Source organism: Leucopleurus acutus (assembly GCF_964270905.1).
Source record: "Leucopleurus acutus genome assembly, chromosome: 7".
Taxonomy (NCBI): domain Eukaryota; kingdom Metazoa; phylum Chordata; class Mammalia; order Artiodactyla; family Delphinidae; genus Leucopleurus; species Leucopleurus acutus.
This window is the reverse complement of record NC_139150.1, coordinates 19,057,936-19,085,105: the sequence shown is the minus strand read 5'-3', so window position 1 is coordinate 19,085,105 and position 27,170 is coordinate 19,057,936. Positions and strand designations below refer to the sequence as shown.

The 27,170-nt window shown below is 46.3% G+C and overlaps 1 protein-coding gene across 5 annotated transcripts in view; it reads right to left on the bottom strand.

Moving 5' to 3' along the window:
• Positions 1-15,205: 15,205 nt before the first annotated feature.
• The window catches only part of TNC (tenascin C), a 93,743-nt gene continuing 81,778 nt past the window's right edge, over positions 15,206-27,170 (bottom strand). For all 5 annotated transcript variants that reach the window (XM_082842795.1, XM_082842796.1, XM_082842797.1 and 2 more), the window contains 6 exons: positions 25,075-25,207; positions 23,343-23,494; positions 22,476-22,572; positions 21,436-21,597; positions 18,472-18,635; positions 15,206-15,907 (listed from right to left, as the gene is read on the bottom strand). In XM_082842795.1, coding sequence (XP_082698921.1) covers positions 15,797-15,907; positions 18,472-18,635; positions 21,436-21,597; positions 22,476-22,572; positions 23,343-23,494; positions 25,075-25,207 — 819 coding nt within the window. In that variant the 3' untranslated portion in view covers positions 15,206-15,796. The remainder of the gene's footprint in view (positions 15,908-18,471; positions 18,636-21,435; positions 21,598-22,475; positions 22,573-23,342; positions 23,495-25,074; positions 25,208-27,170) is intronic.

Here is a 27,170-nt window from a genome sequence, read left to right as displayed (position 1 = left end):
ACACCCAGAACTGTCTGTAAATGACAAAAGACTTAAAAATGACCACGGTTAAAGATTTGATGAAAGTTCATAATAATGCAACTGAGAAGGAAATTTAGTTATTTCTGAGATATACATTTTAAAGTAATAACTAGAATTATGACTTATAACATTATACAAGAACATACAAGATTTTTAGAAATTTCATGTAATGTCTGAAACATTTATATAAAATATTTCCATACAAATAACCCAATGAAAGTTTAGTATTAGTTGTTTTGTTTGTTTGTTTATACTGCAGGTTCTTAATAGTCATCAATTTTACACACATCAGTGTATACATGTCAATCCCAATCGCCCAACTCAGCACAACACCATCCCCACCCCACCACAGTTTTCCCCCCTTGGTGTCCGCATGTCTGTTCTCTACATCTGTGTCTCAACTTCTACCCTGCAAACCAGCTCAGCTGTACCATTTTTCTAGGTTCCACATACATGCGTTAACATACAATATTTGTTTTTCTCTTTTTGACTTACTTCACTCTGTATGACATATGACTGTATGACAGTCTCTAGATCCATCCACGTCTCAACAAATGACTCAATTTCATTCCTTTTTATGGCTGAGTAATATTCCATTGTATACATGTACCACAACTTCTTTATCCATTTGTCTGTCGATGCGCATTTAGGTTGCTTCCATGACCTGGCTATTGTAAATAGTGCTGCAATGAACATTGGGGTGCATGTGTCTTTTTGAATTATGGTTTTCTCTGGGTATATGCCCAGTAGTGGGAATGCTGGATCATACGGTAAATCTATTTTTAGTTTTTTAAGGAACCTCCATACTGTTCTCCATAGTGGCTGTATCAATTTACATTCCCACCAACAGTGCAAGAGGGTTCCCTTTTCTCCGCACCCTCTCCAGCATTTGTTGTTTGTAGATTTTCTGATGATGCCCATTCTAACTGGTGTGAGGTGATACCTCACTGTAGTTTTGATTTGTATTTCTCTAATAATTAGTGATGTTGAGCAGCTCTTCATGTGCTTCTTGGCCATCTGTATGTCTTCTTTGGAGAAATGTCTATTTAGGTCTTCTGCCCATTTTTGGATTGGGTTGTTTGTTTCTTTAATATTGAGCTGCATGAACTGTTTATATATTTTGGAGATTAATCCTTTGTCCGTTGATTCATTTGCAAATATTTTCTCCCATTCTGAGGGTTGTCTTTTCATCTTGTTTATGGTTTCCTTTGCTGTGCAAAAGCTTTGAAGTTTCATTAGGTCCCATTTGTTTATTTTTGTTTTTATTTCCATTACTCTAGGAGGTGGTCAAAAAAGATCTTGCTGTGATTTATGTCAAAGAGTGTTCATCCTATGTTTTCCTCTAAGAGTTTTGTAGTGTCTGGTCTTACATTTAGGTCTCGAATCCATTTTGAGTTTAATTTTGTGTATGGTGTTAGGGAGTGTTCTAATTTCATTCTTTTACATGTAGCTGTCCAGTTTTCCCAGCACCACTTACTGAAGAGACTGTCTTTTCTCCATTGTATATCTTTGCCTCCTTTGTCATAGATTAGTTGACCATAGGTGCGTGGGTTTATCTCTGGGCTTTCTATCTTGTTCCATTGATCTATGTTTCTGTTTTGTGGCAGTACCATATTGCCTTGATTACTATAGCTTTGTAGTATAGTCTGAAATCAGGGATTCTGATTCCTCCAGCTCCATTTTTTCCCCTCAAGATTACTTTGGCTATTCAGGGTCTTTTGTGTCTCCATACAAATTTTAAGATGATTTGTTCTAGTTCCATAAAAAATGCCATTGGTAATTTGATAGGGATTGCATTGAATCTGTAGATTGCTTTGGGTGGTATAGTCATTTTCACAATATTGATTCTTCCAATCCAAGAACATGGTATATCTCTCCATCTGTTGGTATCATCTTTAATTTCTTTCATCAGTGTCTTATAGTTTTCTGCATATGGGTCTTTTGTTTCCCTAGGTAGGTTTATTCCTAGGTATTTTATTCTTTTTGTTGCAACGATAAATGGGAGTGTTTCCATAATTTCTCTTTCAGATTTTTCATCATTGGTGTATAGGAATGCAAGAGATTTCTGTGCATTAATTTTGTATCCTGCAACTTTGCCAAATTCATTGATTAGCTCTAGTAGTTTTCTGGTGGCATTTTTAGGATTCTCTATGTATAGTGTCATGTCATCTGCAAACAGTGACAGTTTTACTTCTTCTTTTCCAATTTGTATTCCGTTTATTTCTATTCCTTCTCTGATTGCTGTGGCTATGACTTCCAAAACTGTGTTGAATAATAGTGGTGAGAGTGGACATCCTTGTCTCGTTTCTGATCTTAGAGGAAATGCTTTCAGTTTTTCACCATTGAGACTGATGTTTGCTGTGGGTTTGTCATATATGGCCTTTATTATGTTGAGGTAGGTTCCCTCTATGCCCACTTTCTGGAGAGTTTTTATCATAAATTGGTGTTCAATTTTGTCAAAAGCTTTTTCTGCATCTATTGAGATGATCCTATGGCTTTTATTCTTCAATTTGTCAATTATTGAGATGATCATATGGTTTTTATTCTTCAGTTTGTTAATATGGTGTATCACATTGATTGATTTGCATATATTGAAGAATCTTTGCATCCCTGGTATAAATCCCACTTGATTGTGGTGTATGATCCTCTTAATGTGTTGTTGGATTCTTTTTGCTAGTGTTTTGTTGAGGACTTTTGCATCTATATTCATCAGTGATATTGGTCTGTAATTTTCTTTTTTTGTAGCATCTTTGTCTGGTTTTGGTATCAGGGTGATGGTGGCCTCATAGAATGAGTTTGGGAGTGTTCCTCCCTCTGCAATTTTTTGGAAGAGTTTGAGAAGGATGGGTGTTAGCTCTTCTCTAAATGTTTGATAGAATTCACCTGTGAAGCCATCTGGTCCTGGCCTTTTGTTTCTTGAAAGATTTTTTTCTTTTTTTGTGGTACGCGGGCCTCTTACTGTTGTGGCCTCTCCCGTTGTGGAGCCAGTCTCTGGACGCGCAGGCTCAGTGGCCATGGCTCACGGGCCCAGCCGCTCCGCGGCACGTGGCATCTTCCTGGACCAGGGCACGAACCCACGTCCCCTGCATTGGCAGGCAAACTCTCAACCACTGCGCCACCAGGGAAGCCCTCTTGGAAGATTTTTAATCACAGTTTCAATTTCATTACCTGTGATTGGTCTGTTCATATTTGCTCTTTCTTCCTGGTTCAGTCTTGGAAGGTTATACCTTTCTAAGAATTTGTCCATTTCTTCCAGGTTGTCCATTTTACTGGCATAGAGTTGCTTGTAGTAGTCTCTTAGGATGCTTTATATTTTTGTGGTGTCTGTTGTAACTTCTCCTTTTTCATTTCTAATTTTATTGATTTGAGTCCTCTCCGTCTTTTTCTTGATGAGTCTGGCTAATGGTTTATCAATTTTGTTTATCTTCTCAAAGAACCAGCTTTTAGTTTTATTGATCTTTGCTATTGTTTTCTTTGTTTCTATTTCATTTATTTCTGTTCTGATCTTTATGATTTCTTTCCTTCTGCTAACTTTGGGTTTTGTTTGTTCTTCTTTCTCTTGTTGCTTTAGGTGTAATGTTAGATTGTTTACTAGAGATTTTTCTTGTTTCTTGAGGTAGGCTTGTATAGCTATAACCTCCCGTCTTAGAACTGCTTTTGCTGCATCCCATAGGTTTTGGATCATCGTGTTTTCATTGTCATTTGTCTCTAGTTATTTTTTGATTTCCTCTTTGATTTCTTCAGTGCTCTCTTGGTTATTTAGTAATGTATTGTCTAGCCTCCATGTGTTTGTGTTTTTTACGTTTTTTTCCCCTGTAATTCATTTCTAATCTCATAGCATTGTGGTCAGAAAAGATGCTTGATATGATTTCAATTTTCTTAAATTAACTGAGGCTCAATTTGTGACCCAAGATGTGATCTATCCTGGAGAATGTTCCATGTGCACTTGAGAAGAAACTGTAATCTGCTGTTTTTGGATGGAATGTCCTATAAATATCAATTAAATCTATCTGGTCTATTGTGTCATTTAAAGCTTCTGTTTCCTTATTAATTTTCTATTTGGATGATCTGTCCATTGGTGTAAGTGAGGTGTTAAAGTCCCCCACTATTGTTGTGTTACTGTCGATTTCCTCTTTTATAGCTTTTAGCAGTTGCCTTATGTATTGAACTGCTCCTATGTTGGGTGCATATATATTTATAATTGTTCTATCTTCTTCTTGGATTGATCCCGTGATCACTATGTAGTGTCCTTCCTTGTCTCTTGTAACATTCTTTATTTTAAAGTCTATTTTATCTGATATGAGTATTGCTACTCCAGCTTTCTTTTGATTTCCATTTGCATGGAATATCTTTTTCCATCCCCTCACTTTCAGTCTGTATGTGTCCCTAGGTCTGAAGTGGGTCTCTTGTAGACAGCATATATATGGGTCTTATTTTTGTATCCATTCAGCAAGCCTGTGTCTTTTGGTTGGAGCATTTAATCCATTCATGTTTAAGGTAATTATCAATATGTATGTTCCTATGACCATCTTCTTAATTGTTTTGGGTTTGTTTTTGTAGGCACTTTTCTTCTCTTGTGTTTCCCACTTAGAGAAGTTCCTTTAGCATTTGTTGTAGAGCTGGTTTAGTGGTGCTGAATTCTCTTAGCTTTTGCTTGTCTGTAAAACTTTTGATTTCTCCATCAAATCTGAATGAAATCCTTGCCAGGTAGAGTAATCTTGGTTGTAGGTTCTTCCCTTTCATCACTTTCATATATCATGCCACTCCCTTCTGGCTTGTAGAGTTTCTGCTGAGAAATCAGCTGTTAACCTTATGGGAGTTCCCTTGTATGTTATTTGTCGTTTTTCCCTTGCTGCTTTCAATAATTTTTCTTTGTCTTTAATTTTTGCCCATTTGATTACTATGTGTCTCAGCGTGTTTGTCCTTGGGTTTATCCTGTATGGGACTCGCTGCATTTCCTGGACTTGGGTAGCTATTTCCTTTCCCATGTTAGGGAAGTTTTCGACTTTAATCTCTTCAGATATTTTCTCTGATCCTTTCTCTCTCTCTTCTCCTTCTGGGACCCCTATAATGTGAATATTGTTGCGTTTAATGTTGTCCCAGAAATCTCTTAGGCTGTCTTCATTTCTTTTCATTCTTTTTTCTTTAGTCTGTTCCGCAGCAGTGAATTCCACCATTCTGTCTTCCAGGTCACTTATCCGTTCTTCTGCCTCAGTTATTCTGCTATTGATTCCTTCCAGTGTAGTTTTCATTTCAGTTATTGTATTGTTCATCTCTGTTTGTTTGTTCTTTAATTCTTCTAGGTCTTTGTTAAACATTTCTTGCATCATCTTGATCTTTGCCTCCACTCTTTTTCCGAGGTCCTGGATCATCTTCACTATTATTATTCTGAATTCTTTTTCTGGAAGGTTGCCTATCTCCACTTCATTTAGTTGTTTTACTGGGTTTTTTTTTTTGTTCCTTCATCTGATACATAGTCCTCTGCCTTTTCCTTTTGCCTCTCTGTCTGTGAACGTGGTTTTTGTTCCACAGGCTGTGGGATTGTAGTTCTTCTTGCTTCTGCTATTGCATACACATTATTGCAAACACATCGTTGCATTTGTTGTAATCCTTCGAGGTAGCTATTATTATTTCTTATTTATAGATGAAAGCATTTGTGGCTCAGAGAAGTTATGTAACTTAACCAAGGTCACACGGCGAGTTCTGCAGCAGAGCCAGAGCTTGAAGCCATCATTCATTGGTTGAGCATATCTCTATCTTCCTTGCCAGAGTTTGCCAAGGAATGATTCCTGCCCTCTCCACTCCTGCAGTCTGGTTGGAGAGGCACTCTTCTAGCTCCTTGCCCAGTGGTCTTGTTATGATTGATCTCAAGACTTAGTATTAAAAACGTGTATTATATGCTGTACACGAAGCCATTTAAATTCCATTTGAATGCTTGTGGTATTTAGCTTAAGTGGGGAAGAAAGGATGAAGTGGTGACTGAGATAAGGAGCTGAATGATAATATTATATATGTTTTACACTTAAGATCTCCTTTATGGAGACTGTGTCTTTGAGCAAACCTCCTATAATTTCCTAAGAGAAGTTTGGAAAGTGCAGTTTGGCCTTGAGCAGTCTCCTGGAGCAAATCCTGGCCCAGGGAGGCAAGGCAGTAAGAGTCTCTGGCAACAAGTCATGGCTGAGGCTGCATATTTCTTTTTCTGTAAGGAGCTTGCTTCGGAGAAACTAATTAAACCCAGAAATCTTAGGAGGTTCATGGTGTTGCCAGGTTGCAAATATGGCTCCTCCCCAGGGTGTTCCCCGGAGGAAGGGCTCTGTCTGAGCAGAGAGACAGGCAGCTCTCTGGTTTTTCTTCACCCCTCCTGTCTTCCCAGACGGCCACTTTCTTCTTAAGAACAATATCTGGGTTTTGTAGTGTCTTAACTCTTTCTTTCTTTTTTAAAATTTTATTTAGTTCTTATACAGCAGGTGTAAAATAATCTATTTTATATGTAATCTATTTTATATGTATTAGTGTATGTATGTCAATCCCACTCTCCCAATTCATCCCCCGCCCCGCTGCTTTTCCCCCCTTGGCGTCCATTCGTTTGTTCTCTACATCTGTGTCTCTATTTCTGCCTTGCAAACCCATTCATCTGTACCATTGTTCTAGATTCCACATATATGCATTAGTGTACGATATTTGTTTTTCTCTTTCTGACTTACTTCACTGTCTTACCTCTTTCTTGACAGCCCTTCCTCGTGTTGTATTAGAGACTCAGGATGGAGCCTGAAAGCCTGGAGTAGAACTACATTCTGGACGCCTTGTATGAAACAACTGACTGAACCAGAGGTACAGAGTAAGTCTGTTTTGAGGCTGGAAGGGAACTTATACCACTCTGTTTAATGTCTAACCACTACCAAGACCTGGGGTCCCTCCAGTATCAGGGGCTCGCTGCCTCTACGACTGCCTGTTCTCTGGATGGCTTTGATCACTGCAATTTCTTTTCTTATCTGAGTGCCATTTGTTGCCTTGTAGATTTAACCATTGGACCCTCGTTCTTCCCTCTGTCACCTAATAGAATGTCTGCCCTTTCCTTTCCATGACAGACCTTCAGAGATTTTGAGACAGAGGTTATGTACCTGCTTACTATTCCATTTTTCTCTCTCTAAAGAGCTGGGGATTGTCGTCTTCCCACTATCCTGATTGTCTAATATGCACTGTTCAAAGAATGACAAATATATTAATGAAACGTCTATTAATTGAACGCACCCTTCTTTTCGAATGGGCCTGGTTGTGACCTCACTGTCCTTCCCAGTAACGTCCAGGCAGCTATTATAAATTGACTTCTTAATAAATAAACATTAATTGTGCAGCTACTGTGTTCAAGCTCCATGTCCTGTGGATGTGAACGCAGCAGAACAGTCCATGCCCTCATGGAATTTGTAGCCCACTCTGAAGCTAACCCTGTGTTGCACTGAGTTGGAAGCTCTTTGCTACCCTGAACTGGGCTTTTGGGTGGAGACAGATGCCTTTTCATACCTGACTCTGATGCTCACCTGAAAGGTGCCCAGGTGGAGTGTGGTCTTCTGCCTCTACTGAGCTGGGTCTGCTATGTCCCTCTCTCCCAGATTTCATTTGCACACCTGGGGCCTGGTCTACTCTCTCTAATGCTAATTGCTTAGAAGACCTTGATTGTGGAGAAATATATACACGGAGAAGCTAAATGCCTCTGGGGATAATCCAGGCCTCATTTTGCACTGGAAAACAGAGGCACTTTTTGGAGAAGCTTTTGAACCCACAGCTAGGTGAATCCAGTTTAGTGATGTTCCTACCATACCTGGAAAATTCCCTTTCTCTCTTTCTTTTTCTCGGTTATTTTAGTAACCTTTCAAAGTTAACGCCTGCAAATAAAAGGCTTGAGCGGTCAGCTGCTTTTGCTCACTTCCCATCAATCCCTGAGAAATGAGGGTTCTCTGTGTGGTGAGGTGGTAGGACCTCTGTCCAAAACTGGAGGACGCTCTCCAAGAGACCACATGTGTGGAGAGTCCCTGCAGAAGTAATTTTCACTGGGCACATATTATCCCCTGTCTTTGAAATGACTGATACTTATGGTGTTTTTTTCCTCTAAATGTCCTATTGGATTTCTCCCTCCTTGGCTGTGAGACAATCTCCGCCCATAGCCTGTCCCTCCCTAGGAGAGGCTGCTGTCTGGGGCTTTTGATAGAGCGATTCCTTTCCTGTTTCTTTAAATCCCACCATTAGCTTCTGACCTGTTAAGGCAATGAGGTGGGTGAATGGGAACTGAGTGTAAATCCAAATTGACTGCATGGCCACTTTGGAGAAGTTACTTCTTTTCTGAGTTTGTTTCCATTTACAATGATGATCTGGGGACAAAGTCAATACTCAGTGAATTGAATAGAAAAATAAGGTGAGGCTAATAGACCTCTCCTCTCAGGTCTGATCATGTATTCCGTAAACATGTAATGACTGAGAAAAACAGAACAGGCTCCATTCTAGGTGCTGGGGATACAGCAGAGGGGAGACGCATTTAAAGTCCCTGTTATCACGGAGCTTGATTTCTGGAAAACATACACGCAATTAAGTAAGCCAGTAGTATGTCTGTCCGGTGAATTATGTGCTATGGAGAAAAATAAAGAAGAGTACTGGGGATGGGAAGGCATGTGTGCATGTGTTTTTGCACATGTGAGTATGCGAGTGTGTGTTTACGTAGGAGGTGAGGGAAAGGCTCATTGAGAAGGTGACATTGGGAGGACACCTGAAGAACATGAAGAAGTGAGCCATGCATGGGGGGGGAGGTTGGCGTGGTGGAGTGCTACAGGCCAAGGGTCTGCAGTGGGAGAGTGCTTGCTGGGTTTGAAGAACGGCAGGAGGCCAGTGTGTTAGCGCATCATGAGAGAGGGGTTGAGGTCAGGGAAGCAGCAGGGCACAGATCACTCGGGGCTTCAAAGGCCACTGTGACACCTTGGCTTTGCTCTAAGCCGGAAGGTGAGCTTTGGAGGCCTTTAAGCAGTGGAATGAGATGACACAACTCAGCATTTCAGGAGGATGGCTCTGGGGGGACAGAGGGTCCTTGGCTTCATTTTCAATGCTGTCCAAGCTGCTCAGGATAATCTGGAGGGATCGGCATCTAAACCAGGCTTTAGAGGTGAAGGGAAAGGAAAACAACAGCGACCCATGGCAATAGGAACTAGCCCCCAATTCTAGACGTGCCTCACTTTGTCTGCAGAGAGAAGCGATTGGGAAGGAGGACAGAGGTCTTGTTGCTGCGGGGCCAGGGACAAGCCAAAGGAACAGACATAGGACAGGAGAAAATGTGTGAGCTTGGCCTTCACAAGCAGCAATCGGGGTTAGCAGGCGAAAGTGAATTGGTGATGGGACTTCAATACAGTGGAGCAAGGGGGGTCCTCGCCAGGGGTCCTTGCAGAATCTGAGTGGGGACTGGATACGTTGGCCAGAAACCCTCCTTCCCTGTCCCCACTCTGTCCTCCCCTCCCCACACAGCGTACATTTGTAAGAGGTGATAAGCAAGAGGGTTTGTGGTTGTTGACAGGAGGCTTTGTGTAGCAGAGGGGGAGGAAAGAGCAGAAGAGGTGCTTGCCATGCCCTGCTGCCCTGGGCTGGGTGTCAGCCCCTCCTCGAAAGAGGGATTAGAGTGACAGTAGAGAAGGTGTTTTCCTGAAAGTGTCTGTGAGCCTGGGAGCCCCTCGTTCCGTCAACACATCCGCAAGGATGTGCTCTCCTAAAGCCGGGGTAGGCTGCCACCTGCTGGTTGACCTCAGTATTTCACCCGGACGCTCGGCTTTGGACAAAGGTCTTTCAACGTCAAATACAGATCTGCGCTAGCATTTTCTCAAGGCCAGGCGCTTCCCATATTCTCTTTTAAATCATCACAGATTCTCATCAGCATAGGTCCTCTTCATTCTCATTTTTAGGGATGCTCAGAAAAATTAAGTGACTAGACCCAGATCATTCAGTAATTGGAAAACTTGGAATTCGAGCTTGGCTCTGACTACAAACACAATTACTTAAAGAAGTTGGTATGATCACATCAGCTTTGCAGACTGTGAGTGTTGTGAGGGAACCAGCAAATGGCAGGTGTTCCGTGTGTGCTGAACAGAAAAGTGGGTGCAGGAATAGATCTGCGGATGGATGGGTGATCCTCAAGGCGGTGCAGGCCGGGGGTCAGCGGACCTAGGTTTTAGTCCCAGCTCTGGCATTTCAGGGCCGGTGAACTTGGGGAAGTCATCTCATTACTCTGATACACAACTTCTTTGCCTGTAACTGCAAATGTACTGGGCTAACGTGGGAGCTACTTATTTTGCCTGTGTGTGTGTGTGTTTTCTTTCTGAAGCATCTTGAAATGTATTTTCCAGTCTTGGTGGGGTTGGAGCGATTCTCAAGAGGACAGCTTTCCCTGCTTCCCTTCCAAGCTCTAAATTCTTTTGCAGGGCTCTCTGGGGAGGGAGGAGGACGAGGGAGTGAGCCCTGTGCTGGCCACTAATACACCACACCAGCCCAAATCCTGGCAAGACGCATGTGTGAGGAGTGCAGCACCCCACAGGCCAGAGGACACAGGTGCACAGGCAGATGCCTCTCTAGTGCAGGCGTGAGCTTTCTAAAGGGCAACGCTGGTGTCTCCTGGCCTAAATATCTCCAGCTCTCAGCTGCGCTCAGAGGATGCAAAGCCTTCAAGGCCAGGCCCTGCACCACCGTCACCCTTGGTGTCCAGCCACAGCTTCCCCTGGCATCGCCACAGTAACCTCCAGGGCCTCCCCGATTCTCCTGCTCACCCTACTCAAATTCTGAAGAGCCTAGCGCTCCTCGGCACCCTGTAGCCCCCCCTGTTCCGGAAGCTAATGGAGGCTTGACTTCAGCTCCCCACATCCCTCATTAGTCTGGCTTAATTGAGACGACAGGGAAAATCTCCCGTAGGAATTGAGAGCAGCTCAAAAATGGGGTGTAGACATGGAGAAGCTCTCCGAGACCTCAAGCCCTATGGGTTTTACCTTCTAAACGTCTCTCAGAGCTATGTGCTCCATCTCTAGGACCACAGATGTAAGCTCAGTCACCTTCCAACTGGACTCCTGCGGTGACCTCCTTACGGCTCTTTCTCATCTGTACCTCCCGGCCCAAAGACAAATTGCAACAAAAAGGTGGTTTTCTTTTTTAATTGAAGTATAGTTGAGTTACAATATTTTGTTAGTTTCAGGTGTACAGCACAGCGATTCATTCCTGTATTCATTCATTTACATATATATTCTTTTTCAGTTTCTTTTACCTTATAGGTTATTACAAAATATTGAGCAGAGTTCCCTGTGCTATACAGTAGGTCCTTGTTGGTTGCCTATTTTATATATAGTAGAATGTATATGATAATCCCAACCTCCTAATTTATCCCTCCCTCCACCCCCGTTTCCCCTTTTGTAACCATCAGTTTGTTTTCTATGTCTGTGAGTCTTTTTGTGTTTTGAAAATAAGTTCATTTGTATCTTTATTTATTTATTTTAGATTCCCCATGTAAGTGATATCATATGATATTTGTCTTTCTCTGTCTGGTTTACTTCACTTAGTATGATAACCTCTAGGTCCATCCATGTTGCTGCAAATGGCATTATTTCATTCTCAAAAAGATTTTTAAAAAAAAAACAACAAAACCAGACATGAGCATAATACTTCTCTGCTCAAAATTCCTTAGTTGCTTCCCATTGCATTTAGGAAAAAGACTAAAATCCTCATTCTGGATCAGAAGAACCTGCAGAACAGGGTTCCTGTTGCCACTGCAGCCTCTCTTTCTCCTGAGCCTCTGACTTTCTTTCTGAGCAGGCTAGCAGCCTCGGGGCCTCTAAAAACGTTCTGCCCTCTGCCTCCCCTGCCTCGATCACTGGTGAACTCCTATTTACCACTTAGACTCCCAATTCGTGTGCTCTTCCTCAGGGAAGCTATCCTGGTCAGGTCCTCAGTAGATGTTCTCCTAGCGTCTCGTATTCGCTTCCAGAGCATACCTTCAGTCTGCAGTTATACGTCCGCTTGTCTGCTGTGAATGTGTAACTCACATTGCCATCCTCTCCCCGGTGTGGAGGCTGCATGAGGGCAGGCTTGTTCACTTAGTGCTGGGCACATGGGGGTTACTCATGACTGACTTTCAAATGCAAAGGGAAATGAGAATGTTGGGAGAAGAGAGCCGCTCAGCACAGCCCACAGGGAGCCCCCTGGATACTCCGGAGTTGGCGAGGTGCGGTGAGAAGGAGAAAGGCTTGGGAGGGGCAGGCCGAGAAAGAGAGCAGGTGGGGTGGATGGTAGTCGCAAAGGACGGGGCTATGTGGGTAGATGCTGTGATGGTGGGTGTGGGGAAGCAGCCTCAGAGGCTCTTTGGTCTGCATTCTTTGCTGAAGTTTAGAAGTCCCTCCGCAGGTATCCAGCGGACCAAGCTCAAGTTGTGTGCCCGAGCCCGGCTACCATGGGGAAGAGGAAAGAGTATTTTCCCTTGTGGCTTCCATCGTGGGAGGAAGGGCCCTCACCCAATGGGAAATTCTCCAAAAGCAGAAAGGAGTTGGGATGCAGGGAAGCCAATAAATGACCAAACGTGTACTACAGGGAGAGAGGCATGAGCAGAACTGATGGGATAAGGTCAGCAGGCAACTGTAACAGTGGTGCCTAGTGCCTGGGTATCCCCGAGAATGGGCACGCCTGTCAGGGTCCCTGAGAAAAGTTTAACTAGAGGGCCTATTTCCAAAGGGGTGGGCAGGCTGGAGGAGAACCACAAAGGCCAGCACGGTTCCCCAGGTCTAGTAGCAGCTGATGTGCAGAGACCACCCCTGGCCTGAAGGGGCAAGTTGGGGGGGAGCAGTTGTGTGGAGACAGTCAGTTGACAGGTACTGTAACTCCTCTGAGGGAAACTCTCCCACCATGATGGCCCTCCCGCCATGATGCTGTAGAGATGGAGCTGGAAAAGGGGTTCCCCGACTCGCCCCCCGCTCCATCTCCATCAGTCTCTTCCCTTCCATGTCCCTGTGCTGCCTGCTGGAAGCCTGGGGGCATGGGAGTCCATTGGTCTAATTCATAAAGGGTGGTCTTAAGGATACAGAGCACGGAGAGGGGAGCAGAGCAGATAGGGGAGGGGCAAAAGGGGGACCAAACACCCTGGAAACGCACTTTCAGTGGAGAGCTACAGAGTGCATCATGGAGGTGGCAGTGGGCTTGGACCTTGAGGGTGGGGTAGAATTTCACAAGACCTTTCAAGATGGAGGAGGGTGCTTGAACAAAGCCACAGAGCCAGCCACTGAAAGATGTGTTTGAGGAATACCGAGCCCACACTTCTGACCAGAACTTGTGGAGTGTAGACAGTCTGAAACCCACTGTGGTGGTTTTGAATGCCATGGCCTCGGGCCTTTTGCCTACCCTGTCTCCATGTGGAGGCGTCTGCGATCTTCTGAAGGCCGTGATTAAGGACTGTTGTTGGATGCAGCGTCTTCACCAAGAGACTTCGATTCTTGTGTGGCTTCTGGGGAATACCTTACCCGCTTAGTGACATCTGTCTCTCTCGGGAGCGGTTAAGTTGGGGCTCGGGGGCTCCCACGTCAGCAGCCAGTAGGGGGTTAAGCCCCTCACTTAAGGCTTGGTTGTTGCAGGGAGCCAGTTTGTTTGAGTTTACACAGCAAGGCCAGTGTTGCTATGGCTGGATTGTAGGCAACGAGTCTTATGACCTGGAGCAGCGGATTGTGTATATAACACGTCTGCATTTATTAAAGCAGGATGAGCTCAGCAGCAAAGGATCTGGCTGGAGCCACGAATTCCTCTGATCCTTGTTTCGGAGCCATCGCATTCCATCTGAGTGAGGTCATCAGCCCAAACATTTTCATTAAATAAGTCGATTTGTTGAAAATCCCCAAGAGAGTGAACTGAGGATTGCAACGCCCACCACCATCCTTGTTTTAAAAGACAAATGTATAATGTGCGGTCCTGACTCACATTCTCTGAGTACAAACAGGTCTGCTTTTCCGGGCAGTGAGTTCGCTTCATCACTAGATGTAGTCGGACCAGACTGGGCGACACAGGCTCTCTTCCTTTTGGGGGACGCTGAGCAGAGGACAAGGAGACATTCCTAACAGACTTTCTCTCTAAGATTGCACGGTTGTGGGGGCCTGATGAAGGAGTCAGGTAGCCTCCCACACTCCTCATTCTGCACCGCGGCACACGTACGCTCAGGGAAGGAGAGATTTTCACCAGAGGCTTGGGGGAGAGAAAGAACCCTGGGGCCAGAAGGCCTGAGTTTAAATCCTAGTTCTGTTATTAACTGGGGAGATAGCCACGGGCAAGTCATTCCATCCTATGACGCCCCCCAGTCCACCATCTATCAAGTGAGAGTAGCGACAGCCCATGCTGATGAGCACTTGATATCTGCCACGCACCATGCGAAGGGCCTCATGGGGATGATATCATTTATTTTCCACAGAAATGCTCTGAAATTAAGAAGTCTCTGTATCCCCATTTTTCTGACGGGAAAACTGAGGCACAGAAAGGTTAGGGAGCTAAGGAATGGTGGAGCCAAGGTTTGAACACAGGCAGTCTGCTTCTGGGGACCTTAACCCTTGCACGATAACAATTGTCACCTCATCTATGTCATAGAACTTTTAGGAGACTGCATTAGAAAATGGGTATAAAAGTGCCTTTTTGGTTTTGTTTTTTTTTTTGCTCTACACGGGCCTCTCACTGTTGTGGCCTCTCCCGTTGCGGAGCACAGGCTCCGGACGCGCAGGCTCAGTGGCCATGGCTCACGGGCCCAGCCGCTCCGCGGCACGTGGGATCTCCCCGGACCGGGGCACGAACCCGTGTCCCCCACATCGGCAGGCGGACTCTCAACCACTGCGCCACCAGGGAAGCCCTAAAAGTGCCTTTTGAAGTGATAAACTGTTAGTCTTGGAAGTGTTGAGCAGGAAGCTGTATCTTAAGTTATAAGGTTTTCCCAAACTTATACAGCTTTGTTCAAAACTGTTTTCCTCTCTCCCAGCCTGTAGTCTCCCTTTCCTTCTTCCCCTCCTGCTTGGCCATCATCCCTCCTTTCCTCTCCCTTCCAACATCCCTCCTTTGCTCAAATATATTGGTGGAATTTGGTGGCTTTGGTGGAATCTAGGCTCGACAATGAAAGGAAAACCAATGGCCAAATTTAAAAGTACTTGTGCTTTTATTAAACAAAAAAAATAATACAATCAGGTACTGTCCAGATGTGTTTTGGAAAGGAAGATCTGTTTAAAAATCCTTAGTTTACATCATCATCATCATTATTATATTAATAACATTAATCATATCCTTAAAATCGAAACAGTATTGCTTTTCTGAAATGTAAAAAAAGGGACGGCTTCAAGACACACATTGAATCACTGCTAACAAAAATAATGATAATTAATTATACAGCTTTGTGTAAAATATAGCTGGTTCTAAAACAAACTACCACTGTACAGCCTACCCCGCTCTCATTCCCGGAGCCACCCAAGAGAAGGAAAATCATTGTGATGCTGTCACTGGAAGACTTTTGCTGAATCAAACAACAAAATGGAAACCTGTTGGACACTGTGGTCTTTGGTGTGAAGGGAAGTCATCGCAGAGTGGGTGAGGCCAGCGCTGCCGCCGCCGGCCTGGGTGATCCATGGTCAACTTTAGCTCCTGCCAAATGCCCAGGTGTGGCTTAATGGTCAGACTGCTCACATCGGTGCTTTGGTAACATTATTTTCGTTCTCTGGGCCCTACTCTTCTCTCCCCCAGTTGTCCCCAGAATTTATGCCCGTTTGCGCCTGCCTTCGAGGTTTCGGAAGTTGCTGGGTCTCAGCTTCATCTCAGCAAACTGGATTGAATACTCGTGGCCCTTCCAGTGGAACCAGTTAACACCCTGTGAAAAAGAGAAGACCTTCAGATTGGTTTCCACCAGGCAAGGTGTTCACCGACCATCGCTGTCTCGTTGACGGAACAAGACGAGTTCCGTTTCAACTAGACCGTTTGGTGGTTCCCAGCTGTCTCTTGCCGATCCGTTTGTTGATCTGTGTAGTGAAAACTTTCAGAGGGGCTGGCTGACTCAGACTCAGTTTTTTTACTTTAGGCAGAAGTCACCTGAGTTTGCATTGAGCTTTGATCTGCCACCTTGAAATACAGTGGTGGCTGATGAAACTTACCGTCACTAGGACTGGGTGCTGCAGGAATTCGGATCATGATTGGAGCTTACAGAATTGAGTAGCTATATGCAGGGGTGTCTACACTTCACAGGATTCCTATGGAGTGTTTTAATAGGGGTTCCTATGGAACGGCACAAAGAGCATATACATGGACACAAGTTTTGCAACCTGACATATAAGGTTAAATCTTAGTGCTCTTACTTGAGAGATATAAATGAACAAGTTATCAAAACATTCTGGGCCTCAGTTTCATTATTTTTTTCTTAAGGCCCAATAATGCTAACCTTGGCAGGATGCTGTGAAGATTAAATGGGTCAGTAAAGGAGCTGCCACAGTGCTGGAAACATCATAGGTGCTCCGTAAATACTCTTCCCCAATCTCAAGAAGGGAGAGATATTCTCGGAATTTTGGCCAAAGATTTTCCTCAAGGAAAGACTATATTTGCTTCCGGACCTCCTGGTTCGAGGTCTGACTCTTTAGCAAAGTCTACAGATGGTAGACTCTGCCCATGGAATCCCACAGACCCCTTGTCCTACTGGGCGTGGGGGGCGGCTTCAGAGAGTCCTCCTATAAGGCCTCCACCCTGCGCACTGACACCTCTTCTCTTTAAGCTTCATAGGGCTGGGAGGGAACACGTCCACAGAGGAGATGATGGCTGGTGCAATGAGGGAAAATATCGATGTTTTGTTTGATTGTAATTTTTTGGCATTGACTGGCATTGGACAGTCTCTGTGTCTGACAGGGGGATGGGATTTGAGAAGTGCTGACTCATTTTATGGGCAAATGTGTCTGTAATTACTCAACCTGGTCCTTGTGCTGCCTTCCTCTGCCCTCGTTCTCCCCTCTGATAGAGGTTCAGAGCTGGAAGCAAGCCCTCCTCGTACTATGGTGGAGACTGAAGGCAGAGGGGGAAAGTGACTTCACAGAGGCCACACAGAGCCAGAGCTGGGACTGAACTCCCATAATTGTTCTGTGGTCTTTAACGTCATCTCCTTCTTCCAAAATTGGATGGAAAAAGAAGTTTCCTCTTGGCATGTAGCTTTTTCTCCCCCTCCCAAAGGACTTTGTGTTACACTGGTGTTAGGGGACAAGGAGATGAAGGCAATACAGTAGCTCTCAGAGTGGATGTGTTATTGAGGCCACATGATAAGATGGAGAAAACACAGGACTGGTGTCCAGAGGTGTCCTTCAAGTCTTCCCTCCTCTGTAAAATAGGCATGAAAAGCCATGTCCTGGTCCCCTTACAGAGTAAAAGTGATGCACATGGGAGACAAGGCGAGAATGCTTTGAAAAGTGTCAGAAATTATGTCAAGGTAAGGTCTGCACTTAAGGTCATGACAGTCATTTGCTGGTAGTCAAGTCAACATAAACACATGTATCAAAATCATTAATAGCAGAGAGCAGCAGGTAAAAACAAAAGCAAAAAAAAAACCCAACAACAAAAGTGTAAATAAATAAGCAAGATGATGAGATGCTGCATCCCGCCCGGGACCACCCATCAGAACTCCTGGAGCTGTTTGGTGTTATTTGTACCTTTGCCTTTTTACAAAGGGATCCCAGGTTGCAGACTGGGTAAGACTTGCTGAGGCCCAGCCCAGGGTGATCAGTCTGGGTGAATACCCGTCCTTCCTCCCTGGAGCAGGGATGGCCGCTGAGAAGGACCATCGTGGTTAAGTAGCTGGGCCCACTAGACTTTGCCCACTTTTCAGGCACCTACTCGTGCAGGCAGGACTCGGTGTGAGATAGTGGTTGAATTTGGTTTTGCTCACTTATCTCCACAGGGAATCTAAAACATCCGTTTCTATGATTACAGAAATTGTGTCACAGCATCCTGTGTGGTGCAGGGAAATTTGGAGAGCTGGAAGGTTTGACTCTGCCTCCAGCTTTGCTCTGTGACCTCAGGGAAGTCACCTTTTTCTGGGCCTCGATCTTAGGAATCAGAAAAGGAAGGGACTTAAAATCTGTGGTCTTTGCTCTGAGATGTTCTTGGGGTGCTGGAGGTGCCTCTACGCCAGGGTGGGGAAGCAGCACCCTGGGCCTGCATCACACCTGGTTCACCTAGACGGCGTCTACTTTCATCTGTTTCCTTCTGGGGTTCAGACAAAGACTTAATTTGAGGAAAGCTGGCTACGCTTGGTGTCTCCCTGACCAGTGGTTCTCCTTGGGATCTTTGTGGGTTAAGACATGCTATCTCTGTGATCTCTCCTGGCCTGCGGTCTCATGGGGATTTCTCCCTCCTGGCCTGCTGGCCTCAGCCCTGCCCGGGGCCTCGCTGTCTGCTCACCTGACTGTGGTTATTGTCCCCGTATCTCCCCATCAGGTTGACGCGGTGGCAGTTCTTGTACCAGAAAGCCCCCTTGTAGGACAGGGCACAGTTGGTGATGGCCGAGTCTGTGTCCTTGTCAAAGGTGGAGAACGATCTGCCATTGTGGTAGGCCATGGAGTCACCTGGGAGAGAGAAAGCACAGACTGAGAGCCCAGCTGGAGCTCCGTGTGGGCTGTGAAGGGCAGCGCCAGGGTGACGACTGAAGGGCCCTGGGGTGGGCCGGCCTCAAACACTGGACCCCGAATTAGGATCCAGCGTGGGCCTGGATAGGACATGAGTGTCATCCCCGAGCCTCGTTTCTGATAGAAGCAGCATAAAGTGGTAGAAGGTAGAAGGTACAGGTGGCTTTGGAGGATCTAGCTCCAATCCCATCTCTTTCACTCTTAGCTGTGACCCTGCACAGGTCAAGCCTCTTGCTGAACCTCAGTTTTCCTATCTGTAGAATGGAACTAGCACATTGATTTGATCCACCTCAGAGGGCTGTTGGAGCAATGGATACGAAGGTGTACACTAAACAGGTAGTGTGGTGTGCAAACGGTCATGATTGTCGCTATTTTTTTTTTTTTTTTTGCGGTACGTGGGCCTCCCACTGTTGTGGCCTCTCCCGTCGCAGAGCACAGGCTCCGGACATGCAGGCTCAGCGGCCATGGCTCACGGGCCCAGCCGCTCCGCGGCATGTGGGATCTTCCCAGACCGGGGCACGAACCCGTGTCCCCTGCATCGGCAGGTGGACTCTCAACCACTGCGCCACCAGGGAAGCCCGATTGTTGCTATTTTTATGATTGTGTTTGCATTCACTGTACGTAAAGGAACTCAGAGAGTAAGGTGGGAAATTTGTATTCAGTAATGGTGTGCTTTCCCCTCAAATGCAAGTATTCAGAGCCATACTTTAAATCAATTCTTTTCATGCATTTATTTATTTTATTGTCTATTTATTCATTAACTCACATTCACTCACTTATTCACTCACCCATCTAATATTTATCAAGTTCTAGTATGAGTTTAGTTTTCCACTCTGCCATGCTGGTTTTCCAGAGCTATCCTGGGACAGTCTATCTTGAGTCTCAGCCTACAGAGCCATACTTATAATCAAACCTTTCGGGTTTTAGATGTCACCGAATAGCTTGTATATCGTACAGTTATTTTTCAAAGTGTTTATGGGACCAGTTTTCCCTGATTCTTAGACAAAAAGTCCATGTATATATAGTGCTATACGGGAATCTAGTTTGCAATTGAATATATTGAATTTTAGGAGCATTTAAGTGCCATTTCTTTCTGTGTCCCCTCACTCCCAGCCCTGGTCAATGCAGTGCAGAAAGATTTCAAGACATCAAGGCATTCTATCCTGATATTTTGGAGCAAGTTGTCAGAGGGACTCGGGTGCCTTGGTAACTGATGAAGCTATCAAGAGCATGAGGATGGCAGCTAGATATTGATGAAACAAGATGCTTTCCTGTGGAGGGGCTGCTTGCCACCGATACGCACAGGAGGATGTAGCCCCAAGGGTTAGCTCAGTGAAGGGGCATAACATGGCTCATTTTCTGTTGGAAATACAGAAAGCGGTGGGTGGAGGCCACCTTCCCGCCCCTCGGTGCCTGTGCTTGCCCTGTAACAATATCCTCCTTGCCTGAAGCCATCTCAACAAAAGAGGTATTTTTTGCCAGGTAATAAAATGTCAGAATTCTTTGAGAGGTGCAAGAATGAAAACAGTTTTCACCCCTGGGTCTCTCTCTTCATTTCCACCAGACAGATCTCTAAAGAGCTCAGTCTTTCATTAGGTTGAGCCTGGCTTTTGGCAAATCTTGTGTGGAGGCTTTTCCCATTATGGATGCATTCTTTCAGGGCTGAGAGGTTGGGAATGTGCTATAGCATCTGTCTCTTCTGTTTCAATAAACGTAACTGAAAACCACCCCAAAGTGGGCAAGGGGTGACATGGCGTGATCACGGTCTTACACCTGGTCCCCCTTGTTACCAAGAATACTCGTCAGCAGCCAGGCTTGTACCGTGGGCCCACCGTCCACAAGCTCCTACAGCTGTTCTCTGAGCCTCAGTTTCCTCATCTGTATAATAGCAATATCACCTGGAGATATATATATATAAAATTTGTTTTTTTTTTTGGTGAGACCTAAAAGAGGGTAATGATATGAAGTATCTGCAAAAGAAGCTGCTACCTGGTGGGCCTGAATGCATAGCGTTTCCTTATTTGTTTCTCCTATAATGTGGTGTCAGAAAACCACACAAAGGCCATTTCAAGTCAAAGAAACCTTCAAAACCCAAACCAGGTTATGTGCCAGTCAAGGAGTGAAGGACTGCTGGAGAGGTAGTGAGCTCCTGGTCATGGGGGTGTGCAGGCTGAGGCTGGATGGCCACGTGGCAGGAATGTCTTAGAAGAGATTCATCCAGCTGGGTGATGGAGTGGACTGTCTGCTACTCAAAGTACAGGCCACAGACCAGCAAAGCCACCAACAGTGGCATCATGTGGGAACTCAGCAGAAATGCAGCATCTTGATTTCACCCCGGACATACTGTGTCAGCACACTAACAGGCTCCCCCAGTGGGTCATATGTGTGTAATAAATTGAGAAGCACAGCAGTAGATGAGTATTAAGGCTCCCAAGAGACTGCTTTTTTCTCAGTCTAAAACGGATATCTAAACGTGGCTAAGAAAAAGACATATTTTGAGTGACGGTAGCTACAAGTCCATCCTGATTGTCCTAATTCCCAACCTACTCTATGTTTTGGTGACCAAAATATCTACCCAGCCTTGTTCAACTGTAGTTCTGCTGGTTGGCACCTAGTAGGGATTCAATTATTTGTCGATAAACGGATGGACCCATGAAGGAAGGAATGAGGAGTGGAGGAGCTGGCTGAAAACCCGAGAAGCTTTTGCAGTTCCCTGGGCTCTGAGGATGTCTGTCCATACCTGCTGTCCCGCTGTACCCCTCCACCTTCAGCCGGTAGCGAGTCCGGGCGTCTCCCACGCTGAACTTGTCGTAGACGGCGTAGGCTGACTGCCCGTGGTCCCGCAGGTCCACCCGGAGCTCGTACTGCCCTTGGGCTGTGATTTTGTTCAGGGTGTCCAGCCCTGTGGACGACAGGCAAGGGGTTGCCTAAGAAGCGCAGTGACCGAGGCCCTCATTGCTACGCACCCCGTAAGAGCCGCGGCCGTGTGTGCTCGAAAGAGGTTTGCGTCGCGCCTGGGCTTGCAGCTTGGTTTGCTCTTTGCTGCTGCAACACCAGGTGAGATATATACGGTTTCTGGCCTCAGCTAAAATTGTGTTGACATCTCTGCCCTGCCAACCGCCTAACGTATTATGAAGATAAAGGCGATAAGGTGGAGAGCGCACCTTTTAAACTCTACAGCTCCTTACAAGTGAAAGGCGATGGAGGACAGGGACGGACATTCCCTGGCCTGGGTGCTGGAACGTAGGACGGCGCCCTGTGCCGGTCGCTTGTGGCAGTGTGGGCTGCGTGGATGGATGGATGGGTGATGGCATTGTCGTGTTGGCTTGGGAGAGTTCACATTGCAGCTCAGCTCTTGATTGGCTAGATTCCTACGGCCAGCAGCGTAACCTCTCTGAGGCTCTGTTTTCCCAGGTGCGTGCAAGATAGGAATTTTGTACCTTGTGGGGTGCTATGAGACTTAGAGGTTGTGGCCCTGAGGGACTTAGCATAGGATGGAAGCAGTGAAGGACATCAGTGAGGATAATTCTCTAAATGGCCCAGTGATTGACTTGAGGCTAGGCTAGGCCTGGCTAGTGGCTCTCCTTTGGCTGGATTTTTATTTTTAATGACCCAGAGAATTTAAAGTCTTTCCATAGAGAATTTGACACCCTGTGTCGCCCACCAGAGCTATTGTTTCCTCGTAACCCATTTCCTCTCCCACAGTTCGCTGTGGGTTAGGACAGATGACGAGGAGGACAGAAATGGACATTTGGGACACAAACACGCAGGCTGTATTACCAAGCCAGAATTCTTCTCTTAGGTCCCCAAATCCAGCAGTGTAGGCCTTCCAGTTTCGATAGAAATCTTCACGTCCATTTTTGCGTCTCAGGAACACCTATAAACATAACCAGTGAATCTGGGTGCGCTTAAGCTATTGAAAGAAAGAGAAGACCTCTTTCTGAGAGGAAGAAACATCCACTGTATGAAAAGCAGCCGTCCCCACCTCTGTCCTCACTAGTTCGCCACGTGACTCAGTGCACGTTGCCTCCCCTCTCTGAGTCTCAGTGTTCTCACCCGAAACATACAGATTAGTAAGACCACCACCCAGCTTTGGGTGACTGTGATGTGCCAGTGTAGGTTCGTCACGTGTAACACACGAACCCCTCTGGTGTGGGCTGCTGACAGTGGAGGAGGCCGTGCCTGTGGGGGCAGGAGGCACACGGGACCTCAGCGAGCCTTCTGCTCCACTTTGCTGCCCATCTAAAACTGCTCTAAGAAAGAAAGTTTAATAATTAAAAAGAATACTACCCAGCTCATATGGCAACGGGATGGAAATAATTCATGTAAAACCCTTCGCACAGTGCCTGGGAGATGGCCAACGTTAAGTCATAAACGTAAGGGGCTCGTTGACCACTGCCATTTATAGATCACAGAGTTTTTTGAGGATCAAATGAGATAAATGACGGGGAAACAGGGGAGCTGGTTTTTAGGCTCAGCTGCTTTCCCATTACTTTGAGAGAGAATCCCTGAGTGTCTCCATGTGACAGGCGCTGTCTTGGAGAGCTCCTGCACATTAGCGTCGGAGGGCACGGGGAGGACCGCGGCCTCTCCTCTGCCCCCATCCCCCTGCCGGAGAGCTCTGGAGTCTGTCTCCATGATACTCACGATCCATCCACCCCCGTCAGAGGTCATGTCACAGAAGACTTCCTGCTTTTGGGTCTTGTCGTTGTTCAGATAAACGGTGTAGACGCCAGAGGTCGTGTCTCCATTCAGCATGGCTTGGGAGCAGTCCCTGGGGAATGGGTACAGGACTCCAGCTGCGGGATGAGAAGAAAGAGTGGCTCTCTCAGAGCGGGACTGGGGCAGGGGCTTTCAGGTCGCAGCTCGAGTGCTCACTGACTAGACGCCTCTGGGCAAGCAGCCCCACCTCTCTGAGGCTCTATTCTCTCACGCGCAAGATGGGGATTAAAGCTATTTTGCGGGGGGTGCGGTGAGGCTTAGAGGTTACGGATAAAAGGGACCCAGTTCAGTCTCTTATACTGATGGAAGCCACCAGTGATATCAGTGGGAGGAGAGCTGAACCGCTGTGAGGGCCATGTGTCAGGTAGCACCCAATGAACACCCAGGTGCTGGCCAGGATGGCTGCGTCTCTGGCACCCGGCTGGTGGCTCACTGTGGGTGAGGGCACTCTGCCAGGCTGGATGCATCTCAGGCTCTTCAGAGGATCCTGAAGCCAAAGACAAGGGTTCTAAGCCCTGAACTTGCCCCTGCCTTGCCTTCTGAGCCCGGGGCCCTGAGAGGGCTAACACAAGCCTGCCCGGGGAACTTCCACGTGTACAATGTGGTGCAAAAATTAAAAACTCGGCAGCAGTGAGTGATCTTGGGGCTGTGCTTAGCAGGTGGGCTTGAGAACCGGCGGCAGTAGCAGCTCTCTGTTCTGGTCCGACCTCCTCACTGTACTTTACCTTCACCTGAGGTTGTTTCGTTAGCAGTTTTCTTGTCTGTTTCACAGCCCTAGTCTGGGAGCATCTTTAGGGCACACTCGTATTTTTTGTGCTCCTAACACGTGCCGTGAGATCTGGCAAAGAGGTGCTTTTGCCCCTTACCCTCCCTCAGCAGGTGTGTGTAGAGTGACTAGAGTGAAGTGCGAAGGGCGGGAGACAGCGCCGGGATACACTCCATTTACCCAGGTTCAGGGCTCTGCAAAGACCCCCTCCTCCCTTCCTCAGAGAAGCATGCTTCCTCTTCACCAATGGAGCAGCTTGTCCATTTGCCACCTGCAGAGGAGACCTAGTGGCCGGGTGTGGAGGTGGTTCCCTGGTCCTGGGACACCTGAACCCAGATCTGACTCCAACTCATGGTGTAACCCTGAGCAGGTCATTTAGTCTCTGGGAGCCTCTGTTTTCCCACCAGAAAACGGGGCATGATTATCCTGGCCCAACGTACCAGCTTCGTGGGAGGACTGCTGGTGGTTCTGAATATGAACAGGCTTTGTAAATGCCTGAAGGAGAACACTGAGCTTATAATGAGCCTTGACAATGGCTACCCACTGGGCTGGGAGTTCAAATACAATACAGAGATTCTCACACGGTCCTTATGAAGAAGGGACAGTTATTAACCCCATTATACAGATGAAGAAACTGAGGCTCGTAGAATGGCAGTAACTTTCCTCAGTCACGCAGAGCAAATGGTGGAGATGGGGAATGAATCCAGCTGTTCTCACTGCTGGCCCTCCTTCCCTTTCACCACGAGGCCTGTAACCTCCTGCATCCGCATTGCTCTAGCTTTTCCGGTAATAGCGGGGAATTGATTCTTTTCAGAAATTTGATGGAAACATTTAAAGTAGCAGTTAGAGGAGAAGTGGAGGGTTGGTTCAGTCTCCTCCGGAGCCCCTTACTTGTGGTGAAGGTGGTCTTGATGATCTTGCTTCTCAGGGGCCCATTCAGTGCCTGGATCTTGGCCATGTAGTGGGTGGATGGGCTCAGCTCTGCCAGGCTATAAGAGGTGGTGTCTGGATCCACAACAACCTCCTAAGGGCAGAAGAAAAATATAATAGCTTTTGGCCACATAAATCCTCAGAGTACAGATGATGCATTCACTTATTCACCCATCCGTTAATTTCTTCATTCAGCAAGAATCCGCTGAGTCCCACTCTGTGCCAGGCTCCATGCTCACTTCAGGGCTTCAGACATGGGGAGAGTGCAGCATGAGCAAAGCTCCTGGGGCCAGAAGGGGCAGAGCAAATTCAAGCAATGTGAGGAGGCAGCGACCTACCTCAGCCACACTTCAGTTAGGGAAGCCGTGGAAGAGGTGGGCGAAGACCGGATTACAAAGGGCCTAAAGTGCCAAGCTATGGAATTTGAAGTTTATCATGGTAAGGAATGGAGGTTCCTGAAAGGTTTTTGAAAAAGGGAATGCCGTGATCTCAGCTTCATCTGGTAGGAAGATGAATCACACAAAGGGCAAAGGTTTAGACTTTGAGACCAGTTAAGTCAGTGGTCCCTAATATGGCTCTTTTTCATAGATCTCTGGGAAGCTTTAAAATAAAACAGTGCCTGGGCTTCATCCTAGAATGACTGGATCATAAGAGCCAGAAGTGGAGCCTGACCAGGTGCATATTTAAGAAGCTCCCTGGATGATTCTGACGCATAGTCACTCAGGGGGTCTCTTGAGTCAGGAGATGATTACAGCTGCTCAGGAGGCACGGCATGATGACAGCGCCAGCTGACCCAGCATGTCTCTTTTCTAGAACAGAGATGTCCAGGACAGGCAGGTGTGTACAGCTGCTGTAGACCTACGCTAACTACACCTGCTGTTTGTGACTGGTCACTGTGCTGCTGTCCGGACGAGGGGGATCGGTTTCAGTTCTGCAGGAGATCCTCTTGCTTTTCAAATCCTCTTTTTACCTTCCAGTGCCTGTAAAGTCACCTTTTTAGCAGATGACCTTGGTGTCAGGGATGGGAATGCAACCTGCAGTCCTAGTAAAGCAAACACAGCCCACTGGGTTTAGGCAGTAACGGATCAGTGTGGAGGCCCCTGGAAGGTTGTTCGGCATCCTCACAACCGGGAAGGTGAAGTTATCCTGGTTTTTCCAGTGCGGCAGGGTTTGGGGGGTGGGTGTTGGAGGTGTGAGTAGTTTCAAAGAAGCGAAAAGACTTGCACTCACTCCATACTTTGTTGGTGGCAGAGGATGGTCTTGCATCCTGTCTCCTAACATGCTGTCCAGGACTCTTGCCTCCTCTACCAGGTTGACTTTCTTGAGTGAAACAGATTAAGCTGGGGACTGGTCATGCAGGGAAGTAAACCCAGGTGAGTGCCTATTTGATACCAGTGACCCAGTGACCTTTGTGTGGCCCCCAGGTCTAGTCCTTGGGGAAGAATCAGGTACAAAGCTGGGTTCCTTGAATTACTTGGGGATAAAATTACCTCTCAGCTTTCTAAGCTGCTGTTCAAAGTTATTTTCTAGGCAATCAGGGTAGATCGAAATGAGACTCATGACTTCAGGTAAACAGTGAATGCTAGGATGCCTGACCAGGAAGGGCCCTTAGAGACTGGGGAGTTCAGTGCACTCATTTTACAGATGTGAACACTGACACCCAGAGAAGGCGAGGGACTTGCCTCTGTTCACACAGTGAGTTAGTTCATTGTTACAGCGACTCCAAGAAGGACCGTAAAGGTAACTAGAGATGTGTGTCCACTCCTGGTTAAACGTGGCCTATTGAACAAGACAGTTTATCTCTACTTGCTTCTGACACCCACTAAAATGAAAGTAAAGGAGATATAAAGTATAAATTCACAAGGATGAGGGAAATGGCAGAGGAGACAGGTACTTGATGTCACCAGAATCTTGATCAGTGGAAAGTGTGGAGTGGTGGAGTGACAGCTGAAGTGACAGAATGGAGAAAGCCAGGAGCTAACTAACTAGTGGGTGCAGCCACAATGCTGCAGAGCCCGGCAAGTTCAGGAATGAAATGTATGCGAAAGCAGAGATGC